The sequence below is a fragment of the Ambystoma mexicanum genome, chromosome 12 (assembly GCF_040938575.1).
Source record: "Ambystoma mexicanum isolate Mex_15411 chromosome 12, UKY_AmexF1_1, whole genome shotgun sequence".
Lineage (NCBI taxonomy): Eukaryota > Metazoa > Chordata > Amphibia > Caudata > Ambystomatidae > Ambystoma > Ambystoma mexicanum.
This window is the reverse complement of record NC_090936.1, coordinates 11915295-11936413: the sequence shown is the minus strand read 5'-3', so window position 1 is coordinate 11936413 and position 21119 is coordinate 11915295. Positions and strand designations below refer to the sequence as shown.

The window sequence follows — 21119 nt, the reverse complement described above, 5'->3', positions numbered from 1 at the left end:
CCCAAAGCGTAAGTGTAATGAGTAATGTTGTGTTGATGTTTTTGTTCTCCAAACGTGTTTTATTTCTTAGTGTGATAACAATCTCATAGAATTATGAGCTCAGGGTTAAATGGCAAATGAAAATAACGGTCATGATTACAATGCAGTTCACCCCTCCATGTATGTGCTATGTATGTACATAGATAGATGTGTGTGTATTCATATGAAAATGTGTGCATGCATATGAATATAGCTATACATATATGTATGTATATACGCACTATGCATGTGTTTCTTTTCATACATGTTTATTTTACGTTTTCCTACTCTAATTTAACAAACAGCAGCAATTTCAACAACTCTAATTGATGGACGTTTGGCAAATCTGTGACCTACAGTCTGTAACTCATGACCGTGACCTCATTCTCTGTGAAATACAGATTCAATTCAAATGTTGGTGCTATTTGAAGGGAGGCTCTTTTCTCACAAGTGGAGAAGACACACATCAACCGTGCCAATCAGTACCTCACCCGCCTATATGTTTCGGCAGAGCAGATATTCATCCGTAAACCATTGCTGGTTTGCTGAATTATAGCGTGAATTTTAATATGGCACCTATAGGTATGCTGTGAATTGTCACACAACATGTTAATGTGTCATCCCATTTGACCCTCTGGCCACTTTCCCATTATTTTAAAAGATAATGGTTTGTTTAGTGCCCATGAATAAATGATGAGACTAGTTTACGAATAATAATTATTAGTTATGCATAGGGAGCAGCTACGCTCTCGCAAACATATAAAATGCTGTTATGTACATTGAAAGAAAAAAAGGTTAATTCACAGTTTATTGTGGTGAATCAGGAGAGAAGATCCCTTGTGGGAGTAATTCCAAAGGTAGGAACGGGACGGCCTCAATATTAAAATGGGACAGTACGGTTTCAATATGTTGGTCACAGTTGCTCCACCAGGCGCTACGTTGGGCCAATCTTTCTTCAACACAAACAACTCATGCACCACGACAACAGTCCATTTCCTCCAAAAAGTGGTCACCTCTCCTCTCCCGCACTTTGCACTTCCTTAAATATGTTCTTCTGTTTGGCACTGTTCTTCCTGTTCCCCGTTCCATATCAGAGAAATTTCCTGAATACAATTTGGCTCTCGATGACCATTCGTAAACATGGCCTGCCTTAACAATTTTCGGCTTTTCTGTAATGCTGTATTTCAATCTATCCATCTAGTTTTATTTCTTGAATCCCAGTGTCTTGCAAAATGTTTCTTTGGTCTTGATCGCTTGAAATTATAACAAAAATCTATGTACTAGCATCGGATGAAAGATCAATCAGTTTAAGGCAATACAAGTCAACTGTTTTGTTTGATAACGGTAAACGTTATAAAACAGGAACAAAAAAAATATATAGGGTTTGCATCACTTAGTATGATATGACTCCCCATTCTACTCATTCATTTATACCGTGTCTTTCATGTTCAGAATCTTTATATCAGGTTCCAGCGTGCAGTATTTTTATTTTTGGTCGCTTCTCAATGTGCTCTTTAGGTTTAGCACACAGTGTTTCTTTGTTGGCTCTCCATGTCGGTACGTCGCAGACTTCTCCCCCTACATCCTGTTTCTGCATGGTTGTCGTGCTGCCTGGCCGAAAGAGGCATCCTTCACATGTGGGTCATTTCATGTCCCTGACTCTTTGCCGCTGTGTCCCACTTTGTGAAACTGCAGATTAAGTGCCCACTTTTACCGAGGTATAAACATACTTTGTCTGGTTGTTGTCATTCTCTTCCTACCTCCTTAAGCGACTATCTTGTTGTACCTATTGTGATAGGTTAAGTAAAAGGTATGATAATATATGTCTAATTTGTTTGATCCTTGAAAAAGACCACTGATGCAGGAACTGGAGCCTAGATTGGAGGACACATGTAGATGAGTTTAGGATTGTGTTTATATCTTCTCCAGTTGGGGGGGGGCTACATGCTTATATGCCATGTCCCCCAATGTAGGAGTTTTTGAGTGCCGTCCCTCTGCCCGGCTTTCCTGAGTTTAAGCAGTCTCTTTCACGGCTTGTACCAGGCTAGCAAGGACTGCTATCATATTAATAGTAGTAGTCACAGAGGACTTGTTGGAGGGTCGGTGGAGAAGTCCCCTGCCTGACCCTGTGGACATCCAGTGGGGTGAATTTGAGGGCCAGTTTTTTTCTCGAGCTAGTGGATAATGGGCCAGAAGGATTTTATGGGGAGGATCCTCTGACCATCTTCACTAATATTCTATTTCTGGGCAGGGGCCAATTACATGAAGTGTTTTCCTGATTCCAAGGTGAGGTGTCCTCAGTTAAGCCAGTACCTTGCACCCAACAAGACCTTTCCTGTAACGAGAAGCAATGTGCCTACACCTCGTGCAAAGTCTCTAGACCTTTGAATTTGAACACACTGGCACCTGGGAAGCCAGAACAGCAGGAACTTAAATACAGCATGCCGTTCCATGACTGGCCAGACGTTTGGTGGGATATGGGGTCAGAGAAGTTTGGCCTCCTAACTGAGTCCGCTCTTGCACTGGGGAATGTAATATTGCCAGACTTGAGATGGAGACACAGATACATCAAAAGTACATTTGAGAGACAGGACATTAAGTTCAAAACCATTATTGCAATTTACCAGTTTAGTAGATGAATGCCTACAGGAATGTAAGGGACTGCTAAAAAAAAACAGGATGGTTTCATTGGATTGGCTTGACTATATACACAATGAATCGCCGGGGTTGGCACACAACAGTAAAGGGAATGATTTCTATAGTATCCGAAAAGAGATGCGTCCTCCCTGACCCAATCCCATTATTAATCCTATAGGTTTATGTAACCCTTAGGTTTATGTTCCTGTGGATCTGGTTTCGATGAACTCCGACTAGCTTGCACTCAGGAAACTATGGAAGTACAACAGCAACAGGTGCATTGGTCAATTCTGTAAAAGTACTTAATGGATTACTGGATATTATTGCACAAAATCCCCTTCTTCTTTCTTGGTGAATTCAATGGCACCTCTTCCTAGTGTGGATCTGTTTATTACCCCCTTTTAAACCAATTTGCTACCCTCTCCTAATTCTCCCTCCAATTCAGACTCCTGCTTCCCTATGTCCAACATTTAACTCCTCCTCTCAGGCCTTCAGCCATGTCATTCCATTCTTGGTGCAGTTTGTGTGGTGCACACATCCATTAACAAATATTTCCAACTAATTCACTATGTGTGATCTCTTTATATATCGGGACTCTTTTGAGGAAGACAATAAATGTGTTGCTTTTTTTAATGAACTTTCAGATTAATCTGCTTGAAAGCTTTAATGGTATTTCCTCTAATGGTTTAGGGAAATGTACCAACATGAAGAGTCATCATAACATTGTTTTTTAAATATCTAAAGATGCAACTTTTTAATACATGTATACTTAAATTACAAACTTTGATTATTCCTTTTCTTCATTGATGCAGACAGCATGTGTCTTCCACATTTGTCAAAGCAGTTCAAAATCTTGTGCCATAAATGTCATGATCTACCCTACCATCCACCTTTTGCTAATTTAGTTTTTGAAAAGGTAGTTGTATGCAGCAGAAAAATATATAGAAATCTGTTACCTTAGAAAACAGTGTACTGAGTTTCATCTGTTATAACCAAAGCTAAATACCTTGATAGTACGGAGCACATGGAAATTCTAATTACAGTCTAAGCAAATGATTTTACATGTGGTTGTCAATATTTAAATAACAATCAAAATAAGCACAACTTCTCTTCCCAGGAGTAACCATTCTCCTGTCTTTTCTCATGTTTTTCTCCAGTGTGTCACAAAAGGTTGTCTGTATGATTTCAGATGACTTCCCTAACTCACCCAGTCCTCGACTGATATTATTCCCCGAGTCTAAATATCCAGTCTTTCTTTACACACTATCTGAAAAACAGTTTCTTGAACTGTCCGCCTGTGTCTGATTCTGCTTTACAGGTTACTGCAAGCAACAACAACATGATGTAGATATGTGGAATTTTAGAAATCTCCCATCACATGCATTTTTGATTAATTCCCCACACTGCCAATATTGTCAGTGAAGAAGCTTACTTAAGTAAGAAAATTGTGTAAATTGTAAACATTATTTTTTCTTATATCCTTTTATGTACATTGTGTTTTGAAAGGTTGTTTATTCAGCCAAACAAAATAAAAATAAAAAATAAACAATAAACTATCGAGTAGTGAGAAATGTCTACATATATTCACATCAAATAGGTCATTAACTCTCTTCCTGAGCATTGTATAATGTCATCTTAGTAATGATATACAGTACTGAGTTCTTTTCATTTTCATGCTTCTTTACTCTGCTAGATATCAACAACTACCTTCAAATATAAAAGTGCAACACTTTCATGGGAAAGTAACTGCATAGTTAGGTGCATATTTATGCATTTCTAGATATAGGTATATGTATGAAAAATGTGCATTTATTAACATAATTCTTCTCAATAGTATGTCACGCATATGTACTATTAGCTGCTTTTTAAATTATTAAAAAAGTAGGATAAACTTCAAAATCCCCATACAGTTGCTAATTCTGATCCATTTCCATATGTTTGATCATATTTTATTTTGAATCACCATTTAGTCATCAACTGATGCATTGTAAGATCAACTGATGCATCCCAGAAAACACAATGATGTTCAAATGTAACCGTATCGTGCACTCACAAAGTACATTTTTACAGTCACTGAATGTGTCTGTTATGGTAACACTAAATGTTGCTCACACAAACATGTGTGAATAGGTATGTTTTTATTTTTAAAGTAAGTAAAATCCACTGTTGATTATAAAAGAAAACACCTTGTTATCAAATTGCTTGTTGATCAATGAATGTTTTTCTGTTTATTTTGGAAAATTCGCCAGACAATTCCTTTAATGATGGTAGGAGTAATGTTTTCTGTTGCAAGTTTTGTATAGAGTCTGTGTGTGTTAATGTACTGCATGAAAGTTTTGTTCTTTATTAAGTATTTGCTAGACTTTCTTGAATTGTCCATGAGATTGTTCACTTTTAAATTGCAAATATGATGAAGAAACATCTATATCCCCTAAAAGTGTACATTTAAAAACAATATCAAGGTAATTTGCATTCACATCTGGGCACAAGGTTCCTGGTAACATTGATTTACTACTGAAAATCTGCACACAAACCAGAATTGGGGCTTGTTTCTTTTTGTCATAGACATATATTCTAACTTATGTTTGACTGCTCCAAACTTCTTGAACAATCATGTAAATTAAAGTTCCAGCATTTACATGCTTCCAAAATAAAACAAACATAACATATTACAAAGATAACTGAACTGATTAGGTTTGTATTTATAGAATCCGCAATTGATTTTTACAAACGTTCACAGAACTTGTGACCTTGTGGGTGATCACATTTTATGTGTCACTCATAAAGCATTGCTTAAAAGGACAAAACAAATGCATTTTAATTACAATTTAACTGAATGATACAAAATGTTTCTGTGTGTGAACATCATTAAATTGTAATTCCCCTCATTGAGCGTGTGTGTGTGTAAGACTGTGTTTCGCACATTTATGTTGCTACTTTTTTTTAGTTTTAGATTTTAAAAGGTACTTTTTGTAAAACCATATTTAAATTAAGCTAAGTAGAAAGCCGGAAAAATAACAAATTAGCTACATATGCATTATGTTTTCAATAGTTCTTTAAATTCTTATATGTATTTCATAAGATTTAACCCTAAGCAATTTTGATGCCTAATATTAGTGCATTGATGAAAACAAGTCACAGTTTTGTTTCCATTTCCAAAGCTTGGTGTCATGAAAAATAAGTATCCACTCCTTATCATAAAAATTGGTAAAATGGTAAATTAATACTTGTGCAGTACATGTTCCATTTCTGGAACATTGGCACTGATTGAAAGGTGGCACGTTATACTGATGCAGTTTCATGTATTGTATTCCACTCTGCTTGCTCTACTGTTCCTCTGGGACGTAGCATGCAGTAGAAAATCATGCTTATTTGACAGACGTATTTTGTGGATACAAAAATTGTAAAGTAAAATCGTTCTCAATAATATCAATGTAATATCATTTGATTTTCAAAGGTGTATTCACTTAAAACAAAGTGTTGATAACAAAAAAAAATACAAATTTTAACTTGTAGGTAACCAAACTATTTTTTACTTGTTCAGTTTCCTGGTAGATACACAATTTAGCTCATTAAAAAGCACAGGAAGGAGCTTCTTTACTAAACACACTTAACTCTAACAAAAAACTAAAACAATTTAGCACACTTAACATCCGGAAAAATGTATCCTCTGCATTTCTGAAAAGGTAATCCAGTGAGGCATTACTGAATATCAAACTGTGTTCATAGTTTCTGCTACTCAGTCGTTCTACTGAAGAAGATTATTATTAGTAATATCCTATATGTCACACTAACTACCTCAGATGATGATGTTTCAAAGTGAATTAAAAAGCAAGTATTACAATTACTCGATTTAATGATGCACAGTTTACCAAACTTAGAAGGATGAAAGGCTGTTTAGCATGTGGTTGAGATGAGTTCTACATCTTCAAGCTGCTCCGGTATGCAGAGAGCCTCTTTGAAATGTTTAAACACTTCTTAACATTATTCTAGTACCATGTTTAATACGTCTGGTGCAGAATGTTAGGCTTTTCTCTAAAAAGTAGTGAACATTTTAAAAACGTGTGTGCATCTTCATATGTGACACTGTATAACCATTCAAATGGTACCTCTAGGGGTGTAATTGGTTTGTCTGAAGCACATGCTGAGAGCATTGTTCTCTGAATTTAGGAATCAATTGCATGTCATTATGCTTAGCTGGTATATGTACGCTGCTCTTAATGGTTTGGGCATACATTTCTATTCAGTCAACAAAAAAAGCAAATGTTCAATAAGAAAACAAATGTTACAAAGTACTGAATACATTTGGGTTAAATATATAGCATTAGGCATTGCACTCCAAATAAAATTCCTCTAGTAAATGAAAGGTGAAATGAAACCATGCACCAATATAGTTTCAAAAGGAATACGTGCAATGTTTTGCCAAAAATCAGTGTTGCTTCCTAAGGTATTGCATCTACTTGAATCTTGGTCCGCCCATATCTTCTGCTTGATGTGTTGACTATGTACTTCAGTATCCATGTCCCACAGAAATATACATCCACATGCTCTCACTATTTCCTATATTTATGGAATAAAGATGTGCACAGTTATGTATTTAGTATTGAAAATTCTATTGTTGAATGATCTACTAATCAAAGTAATTCAATTTCTCAAAATCTTGGGAAAATGTTACCTTTTTATATGAATATAGTTTCCATAAAATATGTGATTGTGTTGTATGATGCATAATACATGAATCACAGTAGAAGTTTCAAATTATTTTAAGCTAAATTTAAATTAAGAAAACAGAGTTGACTGAAAGTTTATTGCCACTCCCCACTTGTTCTTGTATTCCACACGTTTGAAGTGGATATTATTTGATTAAACAAATAAAAATGAATTCCTCCTACCTAACAATATAGTCAAACAAGCTTAAATATCGTAACAATGTGCCTTTTCAAATAGTACTTATGTGAATAGCAAAACTTATAAAGAATAATTCATTCAATAAACTATGGTTTGAGGCAGATCAAGAGGGTTTTCAATATTTTTGAATTTGTGAGAATAAATCCACAAAAATAGCAAGCACAAATATTCCCACTACGTATAACAACATTTTACATTGCACAAGCTAATCTGTCAACCTGCATTTGCTTTTAATTTGCCATTTTTCAAGCAGGTTTGAGATGATTTCAGTCATTCCTATTAATTTCAAACGTATTCACCAGATTCATATTTCAGTTTGTGCCGTGTTTTGTCTTTGCAATGCAAGCTGATTCTCTGCTTCCTAAAAGCTACAGTAGACTAAACTGATACACTGACTCACTTTCTGACTCCGACAAATTGTCTCACCCTGGCCAGGGCCTTGCTACTGTCCAAGTTAGATTACTGCAATGTCTTATTGTTAGGGATCTCAAACACCAACACCAACATCAACAGACTGCAATTGATTCAAAACAGGGCCTTAAGAGCAGCACTAGGGATAAACAAATTTGAGCATATTATCATGATAAGGAAGGAAGCTGACTGGCTACCTATCAAAGCCAGAATTATCTTTAAAACTCTCTGCATCACACACAAATGTCTTGCTAAAAAAGCCCCGATCTACCTCAACAATGCCCTGCAGAAAAAAGAATCCACCAGAACTCTAAGATCTAATGACAATTTACTCTTAATGACCCCTCAATATAAAAACACCAGAGCGGCGGTAGCAGCTTCCAGGTCTTAGCACCCAATCACTGGAACTCCCTCCCTATCATTATAAAAAAAGAGACCTCCCTCGCCGGCTTTAAAAAAACTGCAAAAAACATGGTTATTTAACCAATATTAGAACAAAACACACCTGATCCAACTGTAAATAATGTTTTGAGTGAACTGCATACTATTCTGCTTACTGTAATAATTTCATGCATAACTGTACAATTGTATGATCAATTTCTTTCTAAAGCTGTCTGTAACCATGCCGTGATAGCCCCGGGTCTGGGCGTGTAACACATGAAAGAAAAAAAAAAAATAACTGGGACTTTTGTGCCAATAAAACATGGACAAAATGATATATAGACAAAACATACCTGTTCAATACAAGTACATTCATGATTTCATCCATAACATAGCTCTATGCCCAGTCAGTTGACTCCATAAACCAATAGCTTGATCCAGCCACTATACAGTAAAAAAAAAACAGAAGTACTAATAAAGAAAACATGACCAATACCTTTCTTATCCTTTTTCAGAAAAAAAGGCACTGAAATCTCAGATTTTGGATTTCAGCATATTTGTGGATCTATGTAGTTAATTAAATCTATAATATTCGTTTGACTGTAGAAACATCAGACACATGTTTCTTTTGATTGGAAAATGTATATCTCATATTTTACATATGGATAACTGCAATTTAACAAAGGGTTAGGCATTTCATTGGGGCATACACAGCCATGAAAATACCAATGAATTCCCACAAGCAGAAGGGGGCAAATCGAAAACAGTGACATTAAACCAAATCTGGGATAGGCAAAAGAGGGGAGTAGTAGACAGAAAGAAAAGGATATTGCTCAGCATTTTTTAGGGAGTAATCAGGAAATGGGGAGAATGGATGAGCCTTTCATTATTTTTGTGCCTGCCACTATATGATTGTAAACATTTATGATAAGAATTTGAATTTGTTTAGATGCTGTCAAATCAACTTTCATCACAACTGCGTATTGTTGATCAGCAACTTTTTTTCTTAAACGCAGTGAACTGAGTTAATTTGGTACCAATGTTGTTAGTGTATTTGGTGCCATTTTGTTAATAGTGGTCAGGAATGGTGGCTGTACAAAATGATTGTGACCACATCAGAGTTTCTCTGAAAGTGTTGAAATACTTTGGGATAAAGCTATACCAAAGATGTGCAGACATGAATTCATTTAGCAAACATTATGTTGCAGAGCTTTCCAAATGCTCGTCTCCATTCCGACCCTACCCTTTTAGTGCCAGGTCACAATTTCCTTGTAAAGGATCATATCTCAATTAAAGGCAAAAGACAGATCATAAGCTGTTGTACTATGTGATACTTAATGGCGAGAAGTGTCATAACCCATTCCTTTGTCACAAAAATGGTATTCAACATTGGTTGGTTTACTACTCTGTTTTTTCACTGTGCAGTGTCCTGAAGAAGGTCTATTGTTATAGGCTTCAATAACCAGCATGTTTCAGTTAAAAAGTCCCCTCTCAGTAATATTGCATTTACTCCTACTAAAAAGTGTAGATATTTCTGGTAATATGAGATTAAATTGACCTTTCAAAATATACATTTGACATGTCTGTGTCTGGACCATGGAAGACACTTGAAGAATCAAAAATATGTAGCTAGGATAGAAATGGCACGTCTTTCATTCATACACTATACACTTTGAAAATAACGAGCATGATGAAATGTCATTTCCCTTCCTGCTTCATGCGCTATTAAATTAATGCCTGTGCATGTGTCCGTCTTTTATCTTGCTTGATTTGCATGGCCAGTCTGTCAATTCTTTGCATGATTACTGTGTGCCAGCTGCTACCCGTATCATTGCCACCCTCTTTTGGGTCAGGACATTTGACATGTCATTGGTTTTCAAAGCCTATCACCTGCGACGTGAAGAAACTGATTGGTTTGACAAGCCCAGGGAAGCCCGTCTGGAAAATGGACATGGCCTCGACAGAAAGATATCAGAAAAACTAGCACAAACTCGGTCAAGTCATCATCAACCAGAACAAGTAAGAGAGAGATACATTTATTAAAATATAGTATATGTGGAATAATTAACAAAATAAACCTTCCAGTGCCTAATTCAAAAATGTCACATTTCACAGATCAACGACATGAGAATTGCATGTGAATAGGGAAGAGATCGCAACAAAATGTGTAACGTGATGCAACATACCAATTGTTCAAAAGAAACACATATATAGAGTCATGAATTGATAACATCCAGTGGGGTTGTGGAAATAATGTAGACGTTTCTGAAGTTGAGCCATCTGGATGCTTGCCGAGTTCAATCAGTTTCATTGAGTTGTCTCTTATCCCCACTTTTGAGAAGCCTGGAGATGCTGGTTTTGAGGGTAAATTGTGGGAATCACCTCAATGAAAGAACTAATCATTGTACTACTTGAGTTGTACCTGCGAGGTAGATTTAGAAGCTTTAGTGTCTATTTGGTGTCATAATCCTCAATGACGGTAAAGAACCCTCCTGGCAGGGCAGATTTTGCATTTCCTTTCCTTATCAAAACCCATCCTGTTCTTCTACATCTTATGTGTAGTAATTGCCTCACATAAAAATCGTTCAGAAAAATGTACTCACAAACTTGTCGGCTCGAAGAAGATGAAGTGACTTTGGTTATCAGGACTGTAGTTTCATCTCCAGAACAAATGGATGAAATTGTTGATTTGGACTTTCAAATAAATTGTGGCCAGATGAGTTCAAAGGAGTTAGAATCTGAAGGGGAAGGTGTTGTGGCTGATCGGTCTCAGTGTCCACCTTAAATAATGAAACAATTGTGGTCGAAGAAATACAAGTATGTAATAATTACTAAGATGAACAACAATGATTTGACAAACTAGAGCACAACTTGTCACAGACAGATAACCACTCAGCTAACAAATTCAGTTGATTGTTTAAGATTGTTTGAAAAGCCTGCCTAGGCTAAGTGCGCAGTGTTGTGCGATGCAACACTGCAGAAGACGCTGGGCGATGGAATGTAGCACGTTGCACTATGCCCACACAGCGTATCCTGTAAGAAGCGAGGAACGGACCGCAGGAGACGCTGGCCGATCGGACCTAGCAGGTTGTGCTATGCCCTTTAAGTAGTGAGGAATGGACCCCCGTGGACAAAACCTGCATAGGCTAAGGGCGCAATGTTTTGTGATGCAGGTGTTTTTAGCGACTAAGGGTTGTGGTGCAGAGAGCGAGCATGCTGCGTATCCGTCGACCACCAGTTTCTGAAAGGTAAGAAAGGTTCGGGACAGGGGAGCAGCCACTATTGCTCCCTACTAAACTACCTGTACTTTTACCTAACCGTCTGATGTAACGTACTCTGTCTCTGTGCATTGTTAGGCTCTCCCCTCTAGCGGCAAGCTGTGCTTTGTGTTTTGGGTCCCTTCTCCAGGTTCCCTCAAATGTGGCTACTGTTTACTGTGTCCCATTAGGCTCTCTCCCACTCTCTAGGTCCCACCCCGTTGAGGGGTACCCATTAGGCTCTCTCCCACTCTCTAGGTCTCCACCCCGCTGGGGGTACCTTTGTAATTAGTTATTTATACCCAGAGGTTTCTAAGCATGGATCTGGGGATTGAACCTGTTTTGCTTCCAAGGTGAGCTCATTGCCCCTGAGCTATCCTCCCGAGATACTCTTGTACTGTTGTGTGTCACCTGTCTGCTCCATCTGTGTGTTCTCTACTGTGTGACCTCCACACCGCACTTGGTGCATCTAGTGTTGTGCAGTGCTGGGCTGTGTGTCTCTCCTTCTCTCCCTCCTCTCCTCGCACCCTCTATGGTGCTTTCTGTTTCTCCCATCTTCTCTAACTGCTATTCTATCGCCTTTCCTATCCCTCTCACTAAGTTTGGAAGAAAGAAGTTCAAGAGGGACATCCTGGTCTTCAACACAGGCCTCCCTATTGCTGACACCTACATCAGTGCTTCCTCCAGGCAGACTCTCACCGACATCCTCTTTGTTGTTCCGCCGCCAGACCTATGCACCCCTCATGTGGTCTCGGCTCTCTCTCCTCCTCTTCCATTAATGGTGGTTGTGGGAGGTCCTCTTGGTCTCCTTCCACTCCTCCAAGACTATCATTAATGTCTACCTAAATAGCACCGTCTTGGTCCAGGGCCCTCAGCCCAATCTCCTCCTTTTTGATAGGTATCTCTGGTGTCTTATCAAATTCCTTCATTCTCCCACTATTCCTACTAGCACCTCTCTAGATCCTCCGCCATCTCCTTCTTCAGCCGTCTCTCTGGCACCTTCCTCCTCCTCTCTGGACACCATGCCACATTCGGCTATCACCTCTGCCCACACTCGGGCCCCTCCTCCACTTTCGCTTGGTGTACCTCATGGCTGTACCCCACTACGGAAGTCTTTCAAATGTGTCAACATGCTCCACATTGCTACCCTCGACTCTCGCTCTGATGTCAAACACTCCTCTGACATCTGCCGCCTCCTCAAAGAACTTGACCTTGATTTCCTCACTCTCACTGAGACATGGTTCATGGCCAGCTCTGTCACATGTTTTGACACTCTCCTCCCTGATGTCTACAAGATCCTCTCCGAGCCAAGAACCACCTGACCCAGAGGTGGAGTAGCTCTGATATTTCCTGATTGGGTCCCTGCTTCTGTCATTCCTACGCAGACCTACTCCTCTTATTATTATTATTATTATTATTATTATTATTATTATTATTATTATTATGAATTCATGGTCTGCAGACTCTATCACGCCTGCCCTCTCTCTGACTGTGGCCACCATCTACAGGCCATCTAGCCAGGTTGCCCTCTTCTTCTAAGTGTGGGCTGACCTCTCTCCTTCTCTCCTTGCGTCTACCTCTCAACTTCTCCTCTGAGACCTCAACATCCACCTGGATGCATCTAATCACTCCTCTCGGCTCTTCTGCAACCTCTGCAACACTCTCTCTCTCCATTCTACACTCTGGTCCGACACACTCTGCCAGACACACCTTGGATATTCTCATCTCCTCAGACATCCCCCTCTCTAACCCTCTCACCACTCCACTCTCGTGGACTGACCATTCTCTGCTTTCCCATCACTTGAAACTCTCTGTCCTTCAGACAAAGCTCACCCCAGCACTGCCACCCACCTTCTCAGTCATTCAGCCCATGAAGCATGTGTAAGTGGATACCTTTTCCTTTACTTTCTCTGCTCCTACTACTCCTTCGACTGACTCTCTGACACAGCTCTCTCCAACCTGCTTCTTTCTATCTTCAACACTGTGGACATACTTGGCCCTGCCATGAGAAACCATATGAAGCCCACCTCCAAGTGCAACTCTTTGTATGACTCCAACTTGGCTGCCCTGAAACCCAAGTGCAGGGTGGCTGAGGGCTTTGTTGCATCCTCTGATAAACTGGCCTACTGCCTGATCCAGAGGCAATTCAGACTCTGTGTTGTCCAAGAAGAGAGCCCACATCCAAGCCTGCATATGTCCGGCCTCTAACAACACGGCTGAACTCTTTAAAATCTGCAAGGAGTTGGCCAATCCTTCTGCAGGATCCACCCATCCTGTTCCCTCCCAGACCTTCTGTATGGCTCTGGCTTCTCAATTCACCACTAAAACTCAGGACACCCTGTCCTTGTTCTCCTCTTCCTCTCACGGCCCCTCTCCTCCTCCTTTCTCATCTTTCTTTCTGACAACACCTGACAAAGTTTCTAGACAAGTCCGATCTATGTAAGTGTTGTCCAAACAGGTGCTACCCTGCTCCCCCAGATCCATCAAGGACCACATTGACACCCTCTCTCCAGCCTTGGCCAATTTCTGCAATGGCTCTTTCGCCTATCTCCTCAAGCACTCCCTTGTGGGCCCCCCACCTTAAAATGCTTTCTGACGATCAACCTGTCGGGCAAACTATCGCCCAAACTCCATCACTGCATTCCTGGCCAAACTCCTAGAAAAGCTATGCTTCACACTGAATCTGTTGGTTGTCTCCATGACCATCAGTCTGGCTTCAGAGCAGCCAGTGGCATGGCAACTCCTCTCCTGAACACCTGTGAAGATTGTCTCTCTAATTTTAACTCCAGGCTTCTTTCTGTCCTCGTCCTCCTTGACCTTTCCTCTGCTTTTGACATGGTCAACCATGCCATCCTGCTCAAGTGACTCAGTGAGAACCTGGACATCACAGCTCAGGCCTTGGAGTGGTTGAGCTTCTTCCTCCTGGACCGACCATCCCAGGTCCAACTTGGTTCCTTTCTCTACACCACCTCTCTCTCCACTTGTGGTGTTTCCAGGGTTGTAACCTCTCACCCTGCCTCTTCAATGTCTACTTGGCCCCTTTGGCCCACCCAATCTCTACCTTGTCCTCTAACTTTCAGTGTTATGCAGATGACACTCAGCTCTCCTTCAGGCTCCCCTCAGCCTCCTGTCCTCTCTCGCTCATTCCTCACTGCCAGGATTGGTGCACCTCCAATGACCTCTGCCTTAATGCCACTAAGACAGAGAGCCTTCTCATTCGGACACCTGCCCCCACTTTCCCTCTCACGCTGGCTGCCCACCCTGGTACTTCGCACTTCACCTTCCTGTGAGGCAAAAAACCTAATTGTCATCTTTGACTCTACCCTTTCCCTCTCTCCGCAGAACACAGAGCTTGCCAAGAAGGCCCACTACCAGCTGCACCTCCTCAGAGGTATTCTTCCTTTTCTCACTTTCCCCCAGAAGCTCACTGTCTCTAGAGCCCAGGTTCTCTCTAAGATGGACTACTGCAACAGCCTCTTTCTCAATCTGCTTTCCTATACTCATTGCAATCTGCAACTCATCTAGAATAGGACTGCAAGACTTGCCCTGAACCCAAGGATAATACCTCTCCAGCTCTGAAATCTCTCCACAGGCTTCCGGATGCTGCACTTATCAAGTTCAAGACCCTCTGCATTGTCCACAAGGCTTTCTGGGGCTGAGGCCTGCACTCCATCCAACTCTCTCTTTCAAAATGCCTTCCTTTTCGAGCCCTTCACTGAGCTATGTCCAAATCTCGGAGGGAAGACGCTTCTCCGGGCATAGAGAGGGTGGTAGATCTCTTTCCTATGCAAGTGCCTCCCTCTGGAATGGCCTCCCTGCCCCTCTCAACCTTGAGCCAGACCACTTGAAGTTCCGGAAGCAGCTCAAGATCTTCCTTTTCTCCACTTCTTTCACCTCACCTTCCCCTGCTGACCTACCTGTCTGCGGTGCAAACGGATTGAATGGCTACCTCACTGGGTACCAGGCTCCTCCATGATCAGTCTCCCCTGCGTGGCCTCCGGGCCTACCGTGCACTTAGGGTCTGTAACTGTAACCTCTACAGGCCCCTGCCGCCTTGCACTTACCCACAGCCACGCTGCCCTGGCTGCACTTACTCAGAGCATTGCTGTCCTTATTGCACTTCCCCCTTCCCTCTCCTTGGCACTTTCCCCTCTCCTTCCACTTCCCCCTGCACTTTGCATTGTTGCACGTGCACAATCTGAATGACACAAGATCTAGTAAGATGGTTTGTCTTGTCCTCCCTCTGTCTTCCCTCCCTTGTCTTAGCGCGCCTAGAAACACTTGTGTACAGGTGTGTTATAAATTATATATATCATAAGCATGAAGAATGGCACTTGTGTGGTGCTCGGTCACAAGAGGCAATTGAAAATAATGTACACTATTGTTAATACATCTGTTATTCCAGAGCTCAGGTGAGGATTGTTGGGGAGAACAGCAGATCATGCCCTTAAGTTGTCTTACCCCTACGGAGGAATCTTCAGCTCTTTGTAATTAGTGAACTGGAGACTTCCAGCCCTTTAAGATGAGTAGCAATGCCCTGGAAATGGATGCAGATTTTAATCAAACATCAATAATTCAGACGACACAAATAGCTTGGCAAAATATTTGTCTGTTTTAATGTAAGTAAGTAAAACAGGAAGTACAACGAACATCAGCAATCGCTCGATACTCAACTCTCAATCATTTCATAAAAAGGCTGGGATCTTAAAGCCTAAATTGGTCATCACTGACATGTTGACTTGCATCATTACCAACGTTATCCTACGTGGCAAACTTCTAAAACCTATCGGGATGCGGGATTGGCTCTAAGTGAACTAAGTATAGGTGTAATATCTGTATAGAGTAACAGAGCGAAATAATTGGATAGTCAACAACAGGTGGGGCAACTAAGCCCTCCCTTCAAAATGGCCACTGTGAACGTCACTAAATGTACAACGTTCCATTGGCTACAAAACTATAGGACCCCCAAATACGTGGTCCTCTATAATTGTTTGGCTACTAACCCCCGTCAATAACTTTCCACCTACGAGAGCAGCAGGCAAACTGAACAACCAGGTGCGGGTGAGCTTGTCTTGATATCCGCTCCCCACCAATTAAAAGTACACTCCATCATCACCTCAATGGTTCAGTGTCAATTAGTGTTTGAAGTTGACCTTGAGTCTGTACTATTCTCTGGGATTTTTTGAGGAGTATGGGTACTGTCTGGCTTCCGTGCGTAGGTGTGATCTCCTCATCCGTCCAACTTTCTTCCATCACGTGACTGGACACAACCGATTTGAGCATTTTCGTGTTTTTGATTTTATTCTCGAATAGTCCTCTGACGTCTTTTATTTTCACGTGACCTTCTTGAACAGGAGCTTCTGTTCTTTCACATTAATTGTATCCAATGTGAGCCAATTCTGATAAGACCTTGGCTCTCTTGGCTCATCTAACTCCTTAGCTGAAATATATTCTGTTTAATTAATTTGCTTTTGTAACTGCAACACTGACTTGAGGCCTTCCTCGTTGCTCAAGACTGCTATATACATAGTGGAACCATCATTCTTTATTCAATCCATATGTATCTATGAGGTATATTTGTATATGTTGGCGTTGCCGCTGTCCATTTACTATAAGCATTTGGCTAGCTTCATGATTGCTTTGCTGCTTGCGTTTCATTGCATCTGTACACGTTTAAACTAAGTATCTTCATCATGCTTATGGCATATCTCTCTTTATCTTGATCAATATGTCACTCATCCTTGGTACTTCTTTATTCTTCATAAACATTGTCTGCCTCTCTGGTCTGGTTATCTTCTATATGTAGTCGATTCAGCTTCGTATGACGTCACCATTCATCCTGGTCATTCAGTTTCTTTGTTTCATCAGGAATCGTATTCAAATGGGCATCATATTGTCTTGGGTGTAGGTATGGTTTCCTCAATGGGTACTTCACTTCCCATATTCTCTTAGATATAGGTATTCTAATGGGCACTGCACAGAGTTGTTGCTTTTCTTCCCGCTTTCTGATTGGTGTAGTATACGTCACATCCTTTGGTTCATACTTCTCAGGTAATGTAGGTGGGGCAGGTGGAGTGGGGGTACTTGGCTCCTACTCTACACTGTAAATTGTAATTGGTTATTTATGACACGCTTAGTACCCAGAGGTTTCAGGCGTGGACCCGGGGATCGAACCTGTGTTGCTCTGCGTCGTCCTGCTTCCAAGGCGAGCACGTTGCCCCTGAACTATCCTCCCGAGTCTTTCTCTCAATGAAGTCACAGCTCACAGGGAAGTCACTTTGTAGTTATTCAAAACACATCATATCATGTATGCAGAATTTCTACTCCCCAACCCTGAGGTCTCTCCGAAGAGGAATAAACCATTTATACCACAGGGAAGGGGCAATAAATGGTCACCCACGAGACACAGGCGGGAATCTGTACTCTCATAGGGTACCCTGCTATTGCTTTGGTGACTGAGGTGCTGGGAATTTTCTTTCCAATAGTTACTTCTCTTCTCCTGGACTAGAGCTTAGACCTCATGAGAGGGAAGGGCCATGTTGCTCACCATAGTCATGCAGCTAGAGCTTTCCATTTACTTGAACGCTAGGCCCTCTGCTTTGCTGGCTCCATCTTTGACCATCATCGGATCTGCTGGGCACGCCTGCTTAGAAATGCTGTGCGGCATGGGTCTGCAACCATTGGCTCTCCAGATGTTCTAAACTACAGCTACTATCAGGCCTAACCTGCAAAGTCAGCGGTGAGGCATCATGAGAGTTAAAGTCCAACATATCTGGAGAACCAAAGGCTATATGGTCCACAAGTGTTCAGCAGCAAGGCAATATCAGAGCTGAGAGAGTGTGTTATTCCACCATCACTCAGCAAATGGCTAGTCTTAGATACTTAGCTTGCTATTTCTTACACACGCTTTGATAAAAAGAACTATTGTGTTCTGCGCCCACCCAATGCTGGAGGCTCAGATGAGGTTCCCAGAGTTCCAGGAATCAGCAAATGTACCTACCATTAAAACATAACACCGAAATGTGTGGTGCTGAGTGGGATGTTTTTATTCTCCTAAATATGTTGAGTTTATTATTTTGCTGTATAAGCATTCAGTAGAATATTGTATGCAGAAAGCTGACACATGCATTCCTGAATGAAGCAAAGTTGTTCTTTTGTTGGTCAATTTGGTTAAGTCAAACGTTCTACAAAGAGAGACACAGATTTTTATTAATAAAAGAAAACTGCTTATTTTTCATGGCTCATCTGTTATTACCTATGAAATGCGTGCTGTGTGTTGGTTAATGGGTCCTTCAGTATTGTGATCCTGTACTGTTCTCATTTAAAAATCTATGGAACACGACTCAGAAAGATTTGCACAGGAGCAGACCATGTGAGGCCCTGAGAATCCCAGATTTGTTCCTGTTCCTTCTAGCTTATGCCAAAAGCCTTAAATTGGTGCAAATCGGGAGCTTCCCCCTACAGCGGCCTGTTGTCTCACCACTCATAGTCCTTTGCATTGTAAGGAAGGCAGGGTATCAACAGTAAGACAGAGACACAAGTGACCACAGTTCAAGGGTGTTTATTGAACTTCAAAAAGGGTATAGAAAATGCCTTTCTAATCCTAAATACACAGATTGGAGCAAGCTACAACCATCAAATAATAACACAGTCCTCGTAGTGCCTTGTCAAAATAAAAGGGCCTATAGTAATACAAACATGAAAGAAGTGTTCACAAAATGATATGTCAAGTTCTTCATGCTGTTGGTCTCCCTTCCCTGCGTTTTCAGCATGGGACAAGGTGGTACACTCGAGTTTAGCACAGTGTCTGGCGTCGCTAGCACGAGGATACAGTTCAGTCAGCATAAGGACCTTGTGTGCCCAAGTCTCTTTACCTTTCAAAGTCTCTTCATTCAGAGGGCCTGATGTGACAAACAAACAATTAGTTATTTTCCTCTTTCAGATTATTACAAATACTCAAGTTCTAAGGCAATTTGCTGTTCACCACGGATCCCCCTCAGCCGGGCTCAGATCCTTTCATTACAATGTTTGTGCATTATTTATGCATCTAATTCCTCGTAGGGTATTCTTTCTCGGGTGACTCACAATTCACCCCGGATCCCCCTTCAGTCATGCTCAGATCTCGGATCCCCCTCGGTCGGGCTCAGATCTCAAATCCTCCTCGGTCTGGCTCAGATTACTTTTCACACAAAGTTCATAATTTTACACAAACTTACTTTAGCCAAAAGCTTTTAGCTGATCTCCCTCCGCCGGGCTTGGACCAACTTCCTACGTGATTGTATCAACTTTCGAAGACCTTCAAATGAGCATGGGGTTTCGCTTGACCTGTTGCAGCACCACTCCGAATCACAATTCTCTATCACTCTTCACATGTGCCACCTTTCAGCTGGATACCTAACAGAGACTTTCAAATGAGCACCCACGTGGTGTCAGACCACTCTGTCTACGGTATCGTATCTTGGTTTAAAATTTAAATCACTCATCCGCTGATTAATTTTATTTGCATTGCTTGCCACATACGCTTCATACACTTTTCTCTTCAGTTTTCATTATACAATTATACAATGTTGCCGCTTGCAACCTTGGCTTCAACACATACCGGTCTGGTATCAGTCTCCCAGCTCACCGGCTGTGCCCACTTCACTGGTGCTGCTTTGTTGTCGGAACCAAGGACCGTACCACAGTGGCAAAAGATTCTCCCCTCCTTGACTGTCGACGTGGGAGAGTCCAACACACAATGCAGCGTTCATCAGGCTCGATTCCCGGTCTAACAGTCTTTCGTTGAAAAGGTCAAGATTACTTGCCTCCTTGCAATCCTCTTTGGTTTTGCCATTTTTCGCCTTGTATTAAACGGCTACCTTGGAACCGCTGCTTCCTTGTGTGCTTTGCCTTGCTCAGAGTGTGCTTTTGCACTCTGTCTTTTATCCATGTGGGGAAGTTTTATGGAATTCAGATGTGTGTAATGGTCAGTGATTGCCTGACTTTGTATGACCATTGTATTGGGACATGTGAGGTATACAGCTCTTGTTTTTGTCCATATTCTCTCATAGTGAGCTGTCCGTGAGAAAGTGCTTGTGTTGGAAAAGGGGGGTATAGCGCGTCCCTCCACCCGGTGTCCCATTTCCACTACCCGAGGACCCCTCACACAGGTGGTCTTCCCACACTGGTCCATCCCAAGGAACTGGATCTAAAAGCGATGGCCTTGTCATGGCTACCTCGATGATAGATCCCAGGGGACTAGCGGGTGAGACACCTTCAGTTTTCTCACAGCATACTGTGAGGGAGTTGAAGAAGGAGACTGAATTTTATAATGTGCTTAATACCAGAGATTGGTTTCTAAGCGCAGCATCGGGATTAAAACCTATGTTGTGCTGCATTGTCTTGCTTCCAAGACAAACACATTGCCCCTGAGCTATCCCCCATTCATAAGGAGGGGTCATTTGTTGGGCTATGCACTTTTATTGTGTAACTCCAGAAAACCTATCTCTCTCTAATTCTAAGGGGCTT

At 41.2% G+C, this 21119-nt stretch overlaps 1 protein-coding gene across 7 annotated transcripts in view; it reads left to right on the top strand.

The window, feature by feature from the left end:
* The window catches only part of PCLO (piccolo presynaptic cytomatrix protein), an 854190-nt gene that overhangs the window by 442200 nt on the left and 390871 nt on the right, over positions 1–21119 (top strand). For 5 of the 7 annotated variants that reach the window (XM_069627813.1, XM_069627814.1, XM_069627811.1 and 2 more), the window contains exons 8-9: positions 4905–4922; positions 10238–10374. In XM_069627813.1, the coding sequence (XP_069483914.1) occupies positions 4905–4922; positions 10238–10374 (155 nt within the window). The remainder of the gene's footprint in view (positions 1–4904; positions 4923–10237; positions 10375–21119) is intronic. The other 2 variants (XM_069627816.1, XM_069627812.1) reach the window with 1 other exon arrangement.